The sequence below is a fragment of the Sylvia atricapilla genome, chromosome 8 (genome assembly GCF_009819655.1).
Source record: "Sylvia atricapilla isolate bSylAtr1 chromosome 8, bSylAtr1.pri, whole genome shotgun sequence".
Classification (NCBI taxonomy): domain Eukaryota; kingdom Metazoa; phylum Chordata; class Aves; order Passeriformes; family Sylviidae; genus Sylvia; species Sylvia atricapilla.
In genome coordinates this window covers 19,732,258-19,749,622 of record NC_089147.1, presented here as the reverse complement: position 1 = coordinate 19,749,622, position 17,365 = coordinate 19,732,258, and the positions used below count along the sequence as shown (strand labels likewise).

Genomic DNA, 17,365 nt, shown 5'->3' with positions numbered 1-17,365 from the left:
AATGCTTCCCTTTATCAGTTTTGTATCCTGTTGTGTGCTGCTGCTAAACTAGGTGAAAAGTGACTGACTGGTTTTAGAACAGCCTTCTGGATAGCTCAGTGAAGTTTCCCTGGCAAACCAGGAGAGGAACTTGCTCTAAACTATGCAAGATTTCTGTGTGTGTGTAAGAACAATGTCAAAAGTAAGCAAGTTCTGTTCTTAATAGGAATGTGTAAGAGATGACAATGGCAAAGGGCTGTTTCTGTGCAAATTTATGTGATTCCAAAGTACACTGATGCCATTTCAGTTTTATGCAGCTATGAGAAATTTCTTGTCCTTCAGCCACTCAGGATAAGAGTGTGGTAGAGGCTGCTGTCTCTGGGCCACAATAAGGGCAGCTTTCTTTAACACCAAAGGCTTATAGCCCTTCCTAGATGTGAGCATTACTGGAGTCAAAGAGGGAATCTGTGAAGCTTCTCTGCAAAACATACAAGGTCTTGTGTGGTTCCTCTGTCAGCATCATTCTTGCAGGAGTTCAAGAGGCCCCATTGCCAATTAATGAGGTATTAAGCAATGTTTAGGTTGTCTCCTTTCTTTCCTAATGACTGTTTAGGTAGAAGGGTATCAAGATTCTTGCCCAGTGCCATATTGTCTAAGTGAGAATGAAATCAAAGCCAGAGGCAGCTTTTCTGAAGCCACTGTAATGTAGCATGAGATACAGTTACTAGCAACAATCTCATCCTAAACATTCTCTCAACTGCACCATTGTTTGTAGCTGCAAAAGACTGAAATAGAGAGAAGGAGCCTTGATGAATGATTGGAGTGGGAGGCCTGCAACTCTGATACTTAAACTGTGATCATGTCTGTCTGCTGTTTTCTCTGGGGAAAGCTACTGGTCTTTTCCTTCCCGGCTCTCGTTCCTTGAGAGAGATGTAGAACAAGAGACAATTTTACCTTCTCAATTTAGTGGAACCTGTTTGGCATTTTCTTCTCATGAGAGTAAGTTTTAGGTTCCCAATGTTTAAGAGCTGTTTTTTTCTTTATTCCCAAGGAGGAACTCAATGCATTTAATAGCTGATGATGCTGTATTGCAGGGAACAGACACAGTCTTAGAAGTTAACTTCTAAAACACAGAGAACTGGTGACAACGTAATTATTTTCTTCATTAAGTTATATATTTTTGCAAATGTAAGTAGATTCTTGATACATCTTTCTGAAAGTTCCCAGCTATAGAGCTTTTATGTTAGTGGGAGGTGAGTTACGTTCTTGTTGGGTCAACTCACTGCAAGTCACATAAATGGAGGAAGCTGAAGGTCACACAATCTCCATGTAGATGTCTCCCCACAGAGGTGGTAGACTGTAGATGGCTGTTCCCTGACACATATTTTTATTCTGTTACTCAGATCCCAGCCATGAGGGCACAGCAGAGGGGATGGAGAACATGGCAGATGCTGTCACTCATGCTCGATTTGTGGGCACAGATCATGCGAGCGATGAGGTTGTCTTGATGAAAATCCTACAGGTAAGAGGAGAGAAATGGTAATTACCATAATGGTTGCTGCCTGTTGTGAAACATATCTTGTTACATAGAGATGAAGAGGAGGGAGCAATGTTTTGACTCTGTAGGAGCTTAGTGATAGACTGTATTTTTAAACAGATGGCTCATATACCTGTGGTAAAAGCTTTTCCAAATGAAAATAGTTAAAAGCTTAAATTAAATGATTTTAAAAAAATGAACTTGATAATGTGGTAATGTTGATAAGCCTACATTGTGCATGATCTGTGTTGGGGGGTTAATTAACAATATGGAGCTCTCAAACTTCTTTTTGAGAAAAATTCTTCATAGAGACAAAACTATGCAGTGTATACCTCTTTGGTCTGTGTACTTCTAAGCAGATATCTAGTTCCTGAATAATTATTGAATATTGGGTAGCATGCAGTGTATCAGGCCTCTTTTAGAAGTGTATCAAGAGATCTTTCTTGTCTCCTAATTGGCTTCTTGAGCACAGCATTCAGTTTGAAATGACTCCAGGAGAAACCTCCTTAGGTTTTCTGTTCATGGCAGTCTTTCTTGAGGAAACCAACCTCCTCTTGGGAATGCATGCAAGTATCATTGCAGTGTGGTACATATGGGTGCTGTTGTTTGCAGGTGTTGAGGACGTTGCTGCTCACCCCAGTGGGAGCCCACCTCACCAATGAATCGGTGTGTGAGATCATGCAGTCTTGTTTCCGCATATGCTTCGAGATGAGGCTCAGTGGTAGGTTTGTTCATACTTCTCCCGTTAAGGAACTGATCCGGTTTCCTCAGCATTACCTAGTTCTGTTGTAGAGCATGCATCCATGGAAAGCTGCTGAGCTTTATATTACTGTGTCTTTCTACAACTTCATGGAAAATTTGTTGGGTGTTCACTGTACAAGTTTGGACTGCTGTTTTCCCCAGCTGTGTAGCGCCACCGTGTGATGCTGTGACCGTTTGCAGTAACGCGAGGTTGGAGCTGGTTTTAATAAATTTGCCGTAATCTCTGTAAACAAGACTCGGAGGGGAGTCTGCTTGAAGAAGCCTCTTGATAATATCACACTGAGTAATGACACCTGTGTTATTTGTTTTTGTCTTCGCAGAGTTATTGAGAAAATCTGCAGAGCACACTCTGGTCGACATGGTGCAGCTGCTCTTCACAAGGTAAACCTGCTTGTGTTTGCCTCAGCACTGCTGAGATGGCCCTCTAAGGACAGAAAGATTCCACACTTCCACTTAAGGGCCTTCAGAAAAATCATCCAAAATGGTCATTATTTAGAAGTGGAAGGGGGTGAAGGATTTGGCACTTTTCTCTAGGGCTGACCCTGTCAGACTGCAAGGAGACAGAGGTAGGGGAGGTTGCCTGGTTTAAGGTGTCCTTTGAGGAGAGATGGACAGCCAAGTAATGAAGAGCTTTAGGATAGAGAACCAGTTTCAGGACAGAGAATGCAAACTTCACTGTAAAATAGGTGCTCTGAAAAATATAGCTCTCTTTAGCAGAGAGAACAGAAATGGTGTTGAATAGCCACACATTGATTTCAAGCTGAGAGCTTTGACCTCACACATCAAGGAACATTTAAAACTCTGGAAATCGTGTGTCTTGGACAAATGTCCTGCCCTTTTCAGCGCCTTCAGGTGATTAAGATGACTTCTTTAAAACTCAAGTAAGTTAATTAACTTCAGAACTGTTTCTCCGAATAGTGAAGTAATCACAGACTTTCTCTGGGTATTGTAAAAAGGAAGTTTTTTATAGGTACTGATATACTTCTAGTAGAAAAGGATTTGGTAAAACTGACAGCTTATGAAACACAGTTGCATCACATTTTGCATCATTTGTCACAGTTCCAGTGGGATCTCAGTTTTTTCTCCTCTCTGTGCCCTGCATCGTGCAGTGGGCAAAGTCAGAATCAATCTCCTCAAGGAGGAGCGATCACGTTACTTTTTCTCCAAATGCATATGTGCATATGCATGTGTGAATTTTACTTGGTGCTTTTTCATTACTTACTGTGTAATCCTCTCCTCTGTCCTTCTTGATAAGACTTAGAGACACCATCACCATCTGTGCCTGTGGACATTGGGATAGAGGGGCAAGGCAAAGGCAGCAACGGCTGGGGTGGTTCGGCCGTCTTGTTTTCCAGAAAAAGAAACAGCCAAAGCTGTGCTCCAAGGCTTTTATACCCTCATCAAGTAAAGACAGAACTGTAGTAAAGAAACAGGAGAGCAGGGTGTGTGGAATTGTAGAGCTGTACCTGCTCTCGTTTGGTAGCACAGGTGAGAGCAGTCTACCTCATTCTGAGACAGGAACTGCATTTCTCCAAAGATTCAACTTAATGTACCTCTGCTGCCCTCCACGATTCTGTTTATATGATGCAGAACACAGGATAACTGCTGTGGTTTCTACAAATTCAAAGAGAAGAATTGCCATGACTAGTAATAATAAGTACACTGCAAGAGTCCTGGTGTGGACACTGACTCAGCAGCTGTTTTTAGCAGCATCAGAGAAACCTGTTTTGAACAAATGTAAATAGTCCACTGCTGAAAACATACACTGAAGGAGAAGAGATGGTCTTTACATGGCAGGAAAATCATTATAGAAAAATAGCCATTTGTAGTAATAGCATGCAAAGCACCTCTCATCTATACTTGTACGGGTTTTTTCCTGTGGCAGATTTTGCCAGGAAAAGAAATTAGAAGAGTCTCTCTTTGTGAAGAAAACCTAATTTGGGTTTTTGGTATCTGCAGCATGACTGGAAAGAGCAGCCTGTTTCTTTCCCCTTCTTGTTAATCCATGTAAGCTTATGTATTTTGGCTTGTTCTTTGTATTTCAGGTTGCCTCAGTTTAAAGAAGAGCCTAAAAGCTACATGGGAACGAACATGAAGAAGGTAAGACTCAGCACCGTGTTGACTGTTCTGCTACTGTCTTTGGCTTGTGTTCATTTCTATTTTGTTTGTTTTCACACTTGTATTTCTTCGTTTCTACAAGTCCCGGTTCACTGAAAGAGCATGTTTAACCGCATAAGTGGACATAGTCCCACAGAATTAATGAATCTAAGTCCACATGGTCCAGTAGCAAGTCTTTTTGATGATACTGCTGCCTAAATGAGACAGTCTGGATTCTGGGAACAGCCATCAGCTGCTGTGGGCTAGAAAACCCCAGCAAGTTCTGGGACCTGATGGTGTCATTGTCTGGTAATTTGCTGTCTCCTGCTCTTTCTCCAGCTTCTTTTTCATCATTTTTTATTCACCACAAGTCTAATACTGAGCTCTTTGGATATATTTTTGTCCAGTTCCTCCTGTGTAGAAGGGAAACTTTTTGAGGCTGGTGAAACAGCATGAAAGCATGAAATTGGTTTCTGTAGAAAAAGCTTTGTTGACTTCTAGAAGGGACGTCATTCTGTGGTGAACACCTTAGCTCACATGATCAATGCCATCTCTATTAGCAGTCAAATCAAAGTAGAGTTTTTTTTAATCTCCCTTTCCCTAAATGTACAGTTTTCTGAGCATGGAAATTCTGGAATTGTTCAATGCCACCATCCTGATCAATACAGTAAAGTTTTTAGCAGCTGGATTTAGTATTTCAAATACCATGATGTGACCTTATATGATTATTAATCTAGTAATTTTTTATAAAAGAGATATCCTATTGAGGAACTGCATATATACTTCTATGTTCTTATATTCCATATGAGGATTGTCAATAAAGGTAATAGAGTCTGCTGTAAAGAGCAACAGGATGGGGAAAAGTGCTAGAGAAGAAATAACCACCTTTCAACTTAACACTAAATATACAATTTATAACTTCCACTTCATTATTATTTCAATGAGTTGAGAGAAGGAACAGTATAGGGTAAGCAAGCATACATTTCAGAGCCAGTATAGCAGTGTTTTGAGAGACTGAATGCTTGGTTGTAGGAATCTGAAACCTAGTAAAGCTTAGGGCTTTACTTTTTGTATAGTAAACTAATTACTGCTTGTTTCCCTTGCTGTGGGAGAAGTCACAGGATTTGTGATGATGGTAGGCTGGTGTATGGAAAGCTAAAAGAGATCAGGCTAATGTATGGCAGGTGTGAGGTTTTGTCATGGTCTGTGTACAGAAGGTGTAAAGTGAAGGTGACTGAATTTAGGAAGGCTGCCCTTACCAAGTGATGGCTGCTCCCAGCTGGGTTAAGTGATGCTCTGTCTTGTGTCCAATCTGTGCAGTTACCCTGTACTGTCTCTCTGCTGTGCATGCCAGGAGTGTGCCCTGCAGCATTGCACTCTGCCAGGTTATTCTTCTCTTTGGGTTTATTTTGCTTTGTTTTAAACCGTGCATTTGCCTATCTTTCACAGATTTCTTCAGGTCTCCTCAACAAACTGGAGCTAAGTAGTGGGGAACAGCCCAAAGCCCTGAACCAATTAGAGAGGGTATTGATCTTTAAGAACCTGAAGGTCTCTCTCTCCCTTCTCCCTTCTTACCTTACTCCCCTCTTCCTTCTCTTGTAAACACCACCTGAGAGATAGTTATGTTGTGTGCAGCGAATCTCCCTCCACTCATTTGACACAGCATGGCTTTTGGAGACAGTGCATGCCATGGTTGCTTTGCAGTGTTGTGGCTGCAGCTGGGGCAGGCTTGGGAGGGAGAGACCCTTGTTTTACTGCAGTACTGAGTGTCTTGGTCAGTGCTGCCTAAGACACCATCACAGCATCCTCTGGAGGAAGGGAGTGGGAGAGCATGAGTAAGATTTGACAGTGAAAACCCAAAAAGAAATATAAAAAGTGTAGATTTGTCTCTGAAGTGTTGTGTGTCTTGCCTGTTGATCTCAATTATAGACATAGCTCCTCTTTATATCTGAGGAGTCTTTTGACTCAGCACGCCTTAAATTTTTTATAGTCAAGGTGAATTTCTGAGCTTTGTTACTTGGTACAGGGGCACAGAGTTCAATGCTTTCTAAGTCTTTTTGAAGGAGACTGCTGTATATTTTCAACATCTTTGTTCATGTTCTACTGAAATTAATTAGGTGTCCAGCACAGTATATGCTAATGAGAGATCAGTGGGGCCAAACCTGATTTATAAAACATGTTAGTCCCTGCTAATTCCCCTAGAAGATATTTCTAAAGAAACACTGTAGGCATGCAGATTATTTGGTTTGATCAATCATAGTAACCCTGAAAAACTAACTTAGACAGGACTGTTCTCAGTTTTCCATGTTGGTTCATAAACTTAATGTAGTTTTATTTTTTGTCTGCCATTACTTAGTCCAAACAGAGCTGAACGGAACATTTAGAAATGCCACTCTTTTGTCCTGTGTCTAAGACAAAATAGTTATACAAAGAGGATAGTTTGAAAGGCAGTGGCTCAAGACTTGCAGATTTATGCAGAGGTACACAGAAAAGAAGACTAAGAAATGTTTCCTTTTGCAATAGAAAGTGTTCTAGGTAAATGTTGGGTTCTGCTGTGGGAGTTAGGAGGAAGATAAATCTGAATTTTCACAGATTTTTGGGGTGGATTTTGTTCATAGTTGCCTAAGATGCATAAATGCATTTCACCAAATAACCTTCATCAGTTGTTGCAGCACAGGCAGGTACGTAAATGAGATGACTGGATTGCCTCGGTGTCTCCAGGACTCGGATCGTGGACTGCGTTCTCTCTGCATGCTTTTGTGTCTTGAACGCTACTTGGTGTGCTGACCAGTTCCATGCTGCATCTAGAATGAGCTCGTGTTTAGTACAATCACTTTAATTACTAATCATTGGCCCCTGCCCTTTTCTCTTGAGGCTTACAGTATCTTATGGAAAAACAAACGAGTACAGGTAAGGTGGCTTGTAGAAAAATGAGATCTCATGGACCCTTTAAAAAGAATCTTGTAGTATTACATTTTTCTTCACCTTCCTAGACCTTAGCTAGGGTTTTATTCATAAAACCTCATCTATCAAAGGAAGCATTTGGAGTCTGGTAGCTTTTTTTCTTCTATAATTTAGTGGACTTTTTTTTATGCAAAGGTAACTCAGATAAATGTAATTGAATCTGTACAGAACTCCCAGATGAATGAACAGTACCTCTGAGCTCTCTCTCATTTCTAAAGAATATTTTCTTAAATACTAACATTAAATGGTTTTTACCGTCAAAAGTACAAGCTTAATGTAGTCTCAAGGATGTTGATAATTAGAAAACTAATGTAACTGTAATATCACTGAGCGTGGAAGAGGGAAGGAGAGTTTTAGGTAATGTGTAAGATTCAGGATATATTAATGATCTATTAAATGCCATTTAGCCACTGCATTTAGTCAAAAAGGCAACGTTAGGGTTAAAATATCAGTGTGTTAACATACAATGAAGCTTTCTAGAGAAACTGGGAAATGCCTTGGAATTGGAGGTAAAAACAAGATTTAGAAATAGTTCCTTTAGTCAAAGGCAAACTGTACAAGTGTTTTTACATTTTTTTATACTAACATTAAAAGCAAGGAGTTGTGAGGTTGTTACTTTCTAATTCAAAGAAAATCCAGAAGGAATGATGTTACTTTGCTGTCCTTTGATACATGTATTGTTTTAGAATTCCCGAACAGTGTTTGTTTATTAAAACAGCATTTAGTCTCTTGACTCTGGTGAACGTTTTTGTTAAGCATTTCTGTTTGCTTCTGCAAATTTGAAAAGCTGTGCAATAGTTTGCTTCATTGAAGCAAAGGAGATACCAAAAGAAAATAAGAGAGGGCAAAATTATGTGGGAAATAGTCCTATGTAGTCCTACTGGGTAATTCTAATAAAAGGACACCTGTTTGTGTAGGATGTGGAGATTGGATGGTATGAGATGGAAAAGACCTACTGGGTAATTTCATCTCACCCCAACCACCCCTCCACTTCCTGCAAAAAATAAACCAAACAGAAAAACCTCCCCTGCCCCAAACACCTCCCCTAAAAAAACCAAAACCAACCAAACAAAGCACAAAACCCACAACCCCCTGCCTCAACCATCCCCCGAACAAACCATAAAAAAATCAAACCAAAACGAAAACCACAAAAAATAAAACCCACAAAAAGCCACCCCAACCAAAATCCTAAAAAATACGGCAACAAAAAGCCCCCTAAAATCTCAAATAAATTTAGATTCAGGTCTAAATGATTTATAGTCTGATTAAATGTTTAGAATCTTTAAAAGTCAAGTAAGTCTTCTTGCTTGCCTGACTACACTGTTTCCCATCCATATGAAGCTGTTGTGACTCAGTCTCTGAAAGATGGCACAGGTTCATAAAATGATTACGTATGGGCCTGTATCTCATGACCCTCAAGATAGAATCTTCCAAGTCAAAACGAAACAGAGGACAGTTGCAGAGGGTAGATTTTGTGCCTGAGGAAAAGTGCTTTGTTGAAAGGGCTAGTGTTGAATTGAGGTGATATTTGGTGTTGTATGAAAGGGGAGATTAGAAATAGTAATTCAATTGTCAGATTGCATTGTCCGATAGAATGTTTCAAACGTTAAGTGTTTCTCAGGAGCGTGACTAAGGGCAAAAGGAGTGGTACATGATTAGCCTGTATCAGTGTCTCAGCTCTATTTTGCTAATTCAATTTTGCATCCTGCTGCAAGTAACTTTTAACCTGGCAAATAATAACAACTGGATTTATTAGCCAGAAGTAAAGTCTATTTCAAAATTGTGTGAAACAGACTTTATTTGGTTTAATGCTTCCACGTTTCCTTCCTAATGAAAGTAGTTCACTACAATGAACCATAAGTCTTTGGATCTTATACAATAAGTTACTGAAAAAGGAGGAAAAAAATACAGCTATTTCTATAATAGCTGGTAGGTAAAATTATCTGATCTAATTTGTAGCTTAAGCCTTTAATAAATGCACCTATTGGTAGTATTTAAGGGTCAGATTTTAGAAATTGGCAAGAATCAAAATAACACATATTTTATATAGCCCTATGAAACAGTAGATAGGAAAGATGAGAGCTGATAATTTTGACATGAAAGAATCCTGATCCATAAACATTGTTAAACATTTTGAAATCTGCAAAATTTTATTTTTAGCTGTGTGCTTGTCATGTAAGTACTTGCCAGAAGCTGTGATTTAGAAGATCCTTGCTGCAACATTTGAAAGAAATAACAAGGAGCAAAGTAATTCTGAATCTATTCATTAACACACTCAAGGAAACTGTAGCACAGCTAAAACCTGGGGATTCATCATCAACAAATGCAACTTGCGGTGTGAAGAAAAGTTACACAAAATGGTTTACTTGCACTGGGATATAACATTTTCACAAGCTTTGTTTAAATGGGAAGAAGTACAGGCTGAGGCTATATACAGGGAGTTAGAATTCTACCTGGAAAATGGAAAGAGAAGGAAAACCAGTGGTGGAACCTAGATGATTTATTGGTATTTAAGAGTAGCAGTATCTGGAAGGAGGTAAGTTGCAGAAAGAGGAAGAGACTAAAGAATATAGCTGTCTTCTACATAAGTTAAATCCATTGCTATATAAGAACTAAGGAATATTACTTAACTGTGATAAATTTACAAAGAAGAATACTGAATAGGGGCTGGTACTGAAACTTGCTGAATAGTTTCCATGACATATAAGGTACCTGTTCGGTGCTTAAATTTTGCACCCAACTGAGGAGGTGGCAACATCAGAAAAGCTGACTGCAGCCAGCAAGCACCAGAGTAGATGCAATCCTGCACCTGGAGAAACTTAGGTTGTAAGGAACTGGTTTTCATGCTGGCCAGGGCCATTAGCTACGTGACTATATCTCATACTGTTTTTAGGAAGTTTTGGAGCATTTCTGCATGCCTGAAATAGCAGTGCTGTGCAGCAAGTGCCACACAGTCTGCCCTGCTCCCACTTTGTTCTTGTTTTCCCAAACGAAGTCCTGTGTACAAACTAGAAGTAGAGTCTTGGTCAACAAGGTTATGAAGAGTTAAGGTTAGATTTAGATCTGAGGAGAAGTAATGACAGAAGGCAGGTGAAAGGAGAATGAAGTTTGTTTCTAAATCACCAGGGTGGTATTTGCAATGGAACATGCATCAGTAGCAAGTGCAGTGTTTGAAATCCTTGTTACTAGTGGGCATGGAGGAAAGTGAGCATGGCATTGCTACAAAGGTGAAGAGTGAATTGAGGCGAGAGATCAGTGACAGAGCTGCAGCATGCTCACGCTTCATTCCCAGCTTGATAGATGGTGAAATTTTAGTTTCATGTCAAACCTAACTAATGCTTACTTAGATACTTTAATTGATGGCCTTTGGAAGTCCAGGAGCTTTGGTAAAAGCAAAGAGATTTGAGATGTGTAGGTTCTAAGAGAATTTTAATCCTAATTTAAAGTTCGGAGGTATGGATAGGAATAGAGAGTGCTGAGATAATTGAACTGTTAAGTATATATTATAGCAGAATAACTGCAATTAATTGTCCTTTGATTTAGGTGTGGAGTGTTGGGCTAATATGTGGGGAGTCAAGGGATAGTTTGCATGATTTTGAGATGCTGATTAATTGGTGTGATGTATTTAAGTGCTATTGCCTGACTTTAAAGTTTTTGAGGTAGCCTTTGTGAGTTGGCTTGTGTAATCCATTATGCTGTATGGTTTTGGCAATACTGATATTAATGATTATTGGTTTTCAGTTGAAAATGAGAGCTGGAGGAATGAGTGAATCATCAAAATGGAAAAAAGCAGAAGAGATCACCTAGGCCTCCTCGACATGTAACTAAGGTCTCTCCTGGGACAGAACAGTCAGCAGGCAATGCTACTAATACCACAGGTAAGTTGAAATCTGTTTCAAGAGACCAGACAGCATCCATGCTAGAGCTATTTGAATATGTCTTTATTTAATTTCTCCTAATATATTATTTTGCATTAATTCTTTTCATATTAGTTCTCAGTGACTGTAACAATAAAAGATGTCATAGCTTTCAGGTCCAGGGAATGAGTTTTCAGGAAATGGAATACATGTTGATGAGAAAGGCATGGTCCTGCAGATAACTTGACAGCATTCCTCTGCCTTCAGCATGCCTCATAGGGGTAGTTTGGACAAAGGAGAATCGACACCTGGAGAAGTGGTTGGGGTTATGGACAGCCATGTGGTGTATAAGGAGCTGGAGGATGCAGCAGATAAGATAGAGAAGACTGAGACAGGAACACTGACAAGAGGAGAGCCAAGGGCAGCTAGTGACAGGACAAAGGGACATAGTCTTAAGCTGCTCCAGGGGAGCGCTGGCTTTGACATTAGGAAGAATTTCTTCACAGAAAGGGTGATTAAACGTTGAAATGTATTTCCCAGGAGGTGATGGAGTCACAGTCCCTAGTGGTTTTAAGGGGAAGACTGGATGTGGCACTCAGTGCCATGGTCTGGCTGACATGGTGGTGTTAGGGTCATAGGCTGGACTCGATCTCAGAGGTCTTTTCCAACCTACTGATTCGGTGATTCTGTAAGGAATGCTTAGATTCTTGGAGCACTGTCTCATATATAGAAATAGTAAAAATTCTTTGCTGCTCATATTTCAGATCCATTTGAATTGTAATGCTATTTCATTTGTTTAGGGAGAATAAAGAAATCAGTCCTGCTTTAGAATCAAGTCAAAATTCTCACTTTGAATGAATGATTAATTCTTGATGCAAGTATTTAAAGTGGTTGTGCCATTGTATTAAGAGTAAATACACCTTTTATACTCTTTTCAGATTCCTTCTTATGTAAATCCTCTGCACTTTATCTAATTATATAAGTTACCTAATTGCTGAGTCAGTTAGACTCCAACTGTTGTTAAATTTGGAGAACTGCTAGTATCTCCGGTGTTCATCTGTTTAATTCATTATCCCCTAGCAGGAGAGATCTTAGTTTACTTATGTTCTCTCATGTTAGCGTACCACTGAGGACTATTTGTTGTGTGAAGTAGTAATGAAAGAATTTGCTCTGTTTAATGTAGAATTGTGGTGAGGGACAGAGCAATACCTAATAATTTTGCTTCTGTTTCTCCTCAGCAAGCGGAGTTGCTTTCATAGATGCTCCTTCTCCCACCTCCCTGGGAGCTCAGAAAATGTTCATCAGCAGTCAGCCCTGTTACAGACAGTGGGTTGGAGTTGTCCTCACAGACAACATCCAAGGAAGACCTGACAGATTTGGACCAAGTCACTTCTTTGGGACTTAATGCAGTCGCACCTTCAAATGAGGCCAAAGTCACTGAAAATCAAATCAGCTGAACTCCAGGTACATGAATATATTGCAAAGAAAAGTTCCGACAGTAATGCTATTGAGAGGATCATAGAGCTGCAGATATTTGAATGGTAAGGAAGACTTAAACAGAAGTAGCGTGCGGAAGTTGGTAGCATTTAAAACTAACAAAAAAAAGGCAAATTTTGCCCTCAGAGGCAGTAAGAACTAGTTATAGGAGTATTTTGAGGTAAAGTCCTTAGTCTCACAACCTAGAGTTATAGAAAGCTTATGTAGAAGCTCTCTTTTCTCTTAAATTTTGTTTTCCTGATACTCATCCGTTAGGACCTGTGTTGTTTTAATAGTTACAGATTAACTGCAAACAGATGAGACTTTCTTTCCACTTGTCTGGCGTTTGTTAACTCTTCTTTGCTTCTTCATTCTCAAATGACATTTCAATGAAGAATGAAACTCTGAGGGAGGAGAAGGTTCAGTCAGCCTCTGTTGAGTCTATCCCTGAGGGCCTAGAGGAGTGCACATCTGTAGCAGAACATTCTGACTCTGCCTCAGTTCATGACATGGACTATGTAAATCCCCGGGGAGTACGTTTTACTCAGTCTTCTCAAAAAGAAGGTGAGAGGTGGGCAATGCTGCTCAAAGTTCCTGTCTCATGTCTATTGTTTTGTTTCACTTCTTGCTAAGAGGCTGATAAGCTCATATTCCTTAGCGGGTCTGTAACAATTAAATTTTTAACCTTTGCTAGGCACCTGCAAAAAGAAAATTGAGATCACTAATCTCTTTTTTCTTTAGGAGCAGCTCTGTCCCATATGGGTTGCCGTGTATTAGAGAACTGTTCCGCTTCTCATCTCACTCACCAACCCTCATGACCGCCACAACTCTGAGGTGATGATCCACATGGGACTGCAGCTGCTGACTGTTGCCCTGGAGTCAGCACCCATTGCAAACTGTCAGTCCCTCTTGGGACTCGTGAAGGAGGAGTTGTGCCGGCACCTATTTCAAGTGAGTCTGGCTTATGCTCACATGGAATATGGCACTGGGGAGTCAGATATGAATTTCTATTGAAGAGTGTATTGAATTTTAGTATTATGAGGTTGCCGGTCTGCAAACAAACTCTCTCCTGCACTGCAGTGAAAATGCTGTATTGCACCAAATAGTGTGATTGCAAAGCCAGAGAGGTTGTCATGCTGTTTTCAGCAGACCAGGGCCAAGAAGGCTGAGCATGATTTGAATGAACTGGTAACATTGGTTTGATATAATTGGTTTTGAGGAAATTATGCATGCAAGTTACCAGCTTCATAGTAGACAGAACCTTTGAGGGATATCAAGTTGTTAATTGCACTGGGATCATCTCAGAGGCAGGTCTTTTTCCTATGTTCCCTTCACCACTAAGAGCCTCTGTGGACTTGGTGAAAGAACGAAGTTGTAGCAGGTAAAGTGTTACCACATACAGATGAGAATTAAGTATATTCATCCTCACTAGCAAAAATAGGGACCAGGAGGTTCAACAAGGGATTGTTTTTTAAAATATTGCTATGGAGGGCAGCGTGTGGCTCTTTGGTTGGTTGTAGTGCCATAGTACTGCTACTTATAGCACATAATGACTTGCCTTTGTAATTCTTAAAGGGTTTTTTGTTTCTTGTTCAGCTACTGAGTGTTGAACGGCTCAATCTGTATGCAGCCTCCCTCAGGGTGTGTTTTCTTCTCTTTGAGAGCATGAGGGAGCATCTGAAATTCCAGCTGGAGGTGAGGTTTTTTGAGTATCACTAGGTGCCTCATTGGCCTTCAGTTAAATGCATATATCTGGACAGTAAAATAGAGTCTAAGTGTCAAATTATGTTTGTATGAATGACTCAGTGTTATGGGTAGCCTGTGTAGGCCTTTTTCTGTTGGAAAATCAAATGTCTTTGAGACTGGTGTACTATGCTGCCTGCCTTCAGACTGTTTTTTTAGAACTGTAGATCCAGGTGCACCAAACGGTAGAACTATTTGAAAACTTTTTACAGCCTCCTTCAGAATGAGCCATCATTAAAGATGAAATATTATGGGGGAAGGTGAAGCTTAAATCTCGCTCTGCAGTCCTCAAAGCTATTCACTTTCCTGCTTTTTTTCTTTCCTTAAACTGAGCTACCCTGTGTTTCTGCCAGATGTATATCAAGAAGCTGATGGAAATAATCACTGTGGAAAACCCAAAGATGCCCTATGAAATGAAGGAGATGGCTTTGGAAGCCATTGTTCAGCTGTGGAGGATTCCAGTTTTGTGACCGAGCTGTACATAAACTACGACTGTGACTACTACTGTGCCAACCTCTTCGAGGAGCTCACCAAGCTGCTCTCCAAGGTGCTGAACCGTGGCGGGGACGTGGAGGGGCAGCCAGTGACTCAGGGCAGAACTTAAAGGGGGGAGCGGTTAAAGGGGTCCGGGTTGAGTGTGCTGTAGAGATGAGGAAGGCCATTTAACACTTGGAAGCAGAAGAGAAAAAGAGCAGTCATAATGCTTTAATAAATCAGAGCAAATAAACTTAAATATAAGCTAGAAAGCTTAGGGCGTTCTATTCTAGTTTCTTGCCTTCCCTGAGCTCTGGGGGAAAAAATTTACTTCCCCTGTTATGACAAGAGACACGTGAAGTTGACTAATACTTACATGTTACTTCCCAGAATGCCTTTCCAGTTTCTGGACAGCTGTACACTGTCCATCTGCTGTCTCTGGACAGCACTGCTGCACAGTGATAGATAGCACTGAGGCACACTGCCAGGCCAAAGTGCTGAGTAACATGCATCAACAAGAGAAGGAAGTTGTCAAACCCAGCCAGAAACCATCAACAGCACAAAGAAACAAGCAATAGTAAGACCCCTTTCTTTGATATTTTAATATTAAACTTAGTCTTGTGCTAAACTTGGAGATCTCGTTTTGGTTGCTGACACAGTAAACTCCTTAAATAAATGTTTTCAGTCTTTTTGTTGCATGTTTTATAACTACACACTGATGTTAATAACCTGCTATTTGTAAAATTTGCAGATATTAAAATTTGTCTTACATAAAGCTTTATATAAAGGCCTTGTGAAGACTGGCAATCACAACAGAATGAGGGTATACCATGGAATTCATGTAGACAAAATACTGAGGATACTGCAAAATCATGGTTCCTAGAAGGAGCTCCTTGAATAAGCACATTCAATTGAATAAACAAGTTCAATTTAGTGTGATCAGTTCATTATTTCTCTGTTGTGCCTTTTTTTCTTGCTTAGGGGTTTGTCTCCATGTAGTTGTTTGGTTGGGATTTTTTGTGGTTTCGTTAGCTTCTTGTTTGTTTTAAACTTCTACAGATGCTGAGAGAGTATTCAGTGAGGGAAAATCTTCCAGTGTAGTCTCAGAGCCAGCTGGAGCATGTCCTCCCACCAGTGGATGCCTTATGGCTGACCAAATGAAGGAGAGCTGCGTGGAATTGGAAGGAGGAAGTGAAGCAGGTAAGGGCCTTGGCAGTACCCTGACACAGTATCTCGGGTGTCTATATCCTAAGAAATGTCCTGACATTTGCTGACAGGTCCTGCTACAGTGTGGACCACTGTAGGTACTGCATTCAAAATTGGAAGGAGGTATATGGTGAATGTATGTTTATTTTATGTGTGCTGTTTATGCCTACTAGGTGTCTCATTGCTTCTGGGAGCAATTAGATCTGGTGGGTCACTTTGGGTCAAAAGTGTGTGAATTCATAGCAGTGCTTAGAGTTTTTGAAGGAAGTTTGGGACTCTTCAGGGAATCAGTAATGTACGTAGCCAAAATTGCCAGAAAACCAAATCTTGTGGCTGTGTGAAATTCTCTGGGGACAAGAAGCTACTATGCAATTATGCTTGAAGAAAATGTGGGTGGGAGGAATGTAGTAATTCAACTGAAGTGTGACTGCCATTTGCAGGACAGCATATTGCAGCAAAAACTCCATGACTGAAAGTTATTATGGGACACTCTCATGCCTGAGTGCTACTCTGGGGATAGGTTTGACTGTAATGATGCTTTGTCATTCTAGCTGAGAAGAGGATCCCCAGGAAACCCACTCGATTTTCTTGTATCCTTCCAAGTCCTCAGGAACTTATGCAGATTAAGAACAAAAAGAAGGTATGGTTTGAAATATGCTACAGCTAGTTTTTGAGTGTTCTCCTCATTTCCCATCCCATATGGGCTTTGCATGACTGGTCTTACCTCAGAAATTTTGAGTTCTCGTTTCTGCTGATCAGAATTAAAAAAGTCAGCCACTGAAAATCCTGCTACACTGCAGAGATAGCAGTGATTATTACCTGTTCTGGCTTAGTTGTGCTGAAGGTTGCAACAGGTGTTGGGGAAATTTTGTAGTACAGTCTGTAAACTAGGTCCATTGGATTTCTGGGTGGGAAAATCTCTGGATTAGTTTTTAGTTTATAGAGATAATCAGGTACTTTGATCAAAAAGGGTAGCTTCCCTACTCTTATCAAAGATAAGGAAGATGTAAATTTACATCTTATCAAAGATGTAAATTGGGGAGCATACCAAGAGGCCTGTAGTAGAAACTAGCTGGTCTGTTATTCTGATTTGGTAATCATATGTTTGCTTTGTCATAAGGATGACCAGAAAGATTGTCTTGATTGTGGTAAAGCCATTCTTTGTTTTCAGAGTCTGTTTCCTGAACTTCATTAATCCAAGTTATAGTCTAAAGTTTATACAACTTTTCCATTCCCTGAGTGGGTCTGGTCTAGGCCCAGTGTTGATAAA

General features: G+C 40.2%; 1 protein-coding gene and 1 long non-coding RNA gene across 2 annotated transcripts in view; one reads left to right on the top strand and one right to left on the bottom strand.

The window, feature by feature from the left end:
• The window catches only part of GBF1 (golgi brefeldin A resistant guanine nucleotide exchange factor 1), a 100,650-nt gene that overhangs the window by 61,398 nt on the left and 21,887 nt on the right, over positions 1-17,365 (top strand). Inside the window, 21 exon segments of the mRNA XM_066323958.1 lie at positions 1,383-1,501; positions 2,129-2,237; positions 2,599-2,659; positions 4,324-4,378; positions 5,825-5,899; positions 7,250-7,285; positions 11,081-11,122; positions 11,124-11,217; positions 12,435-12,489; positions 12,491-12,643; positions 13,049-13,243; positions 13,420-13,463; positions 13,466-13,623; positions 14,269-14,367; positions 14,769-14,874; positions 14,877-14,962; positions 15,280-15,336; positions 15,339-15,426; positions 15,429-15,455; positions 15,937-16,089; positions 16,647-16,735. Of these exon segments, the coding sequence (XP_066180055.1) occupies positions 1,383-1,501; positions 2,129-2,237; positions 2,599-2,659; positions 4,324-4,378; positions 5,825-5,899; positions 7,250-7,285; positions 11,081-11,122; positions 11,124-11,217; positions 12,435-12,489; positions 12,491-12,643; positions 13,049-13,243; positions 13,420-13,463; positions 13,466-13,623; positions 14,269-14,367; positions 14,769-14,874; positions 14,877-14,962; positions 15,280-15,336; positions 15,339-15,426; positions 15,429-15,455; positions 15,937-16,089; positions 16,647-16,735 (1,901 nt within the window).
• On the bottom strand, positions 1,374-15,332 carry LOC136364233 (uncharacterized). Its single transcript, XR_010744115.1, has 3 exons — positions 15,266-15,332; positions 3,501-3,560; positions 1,374-1,495 (listed from the first exon to the last, which is right to left on the bottom strand). It is a non-coding gene; the product is annotated as an uncharacterized lncRNA (long non-coding RNA).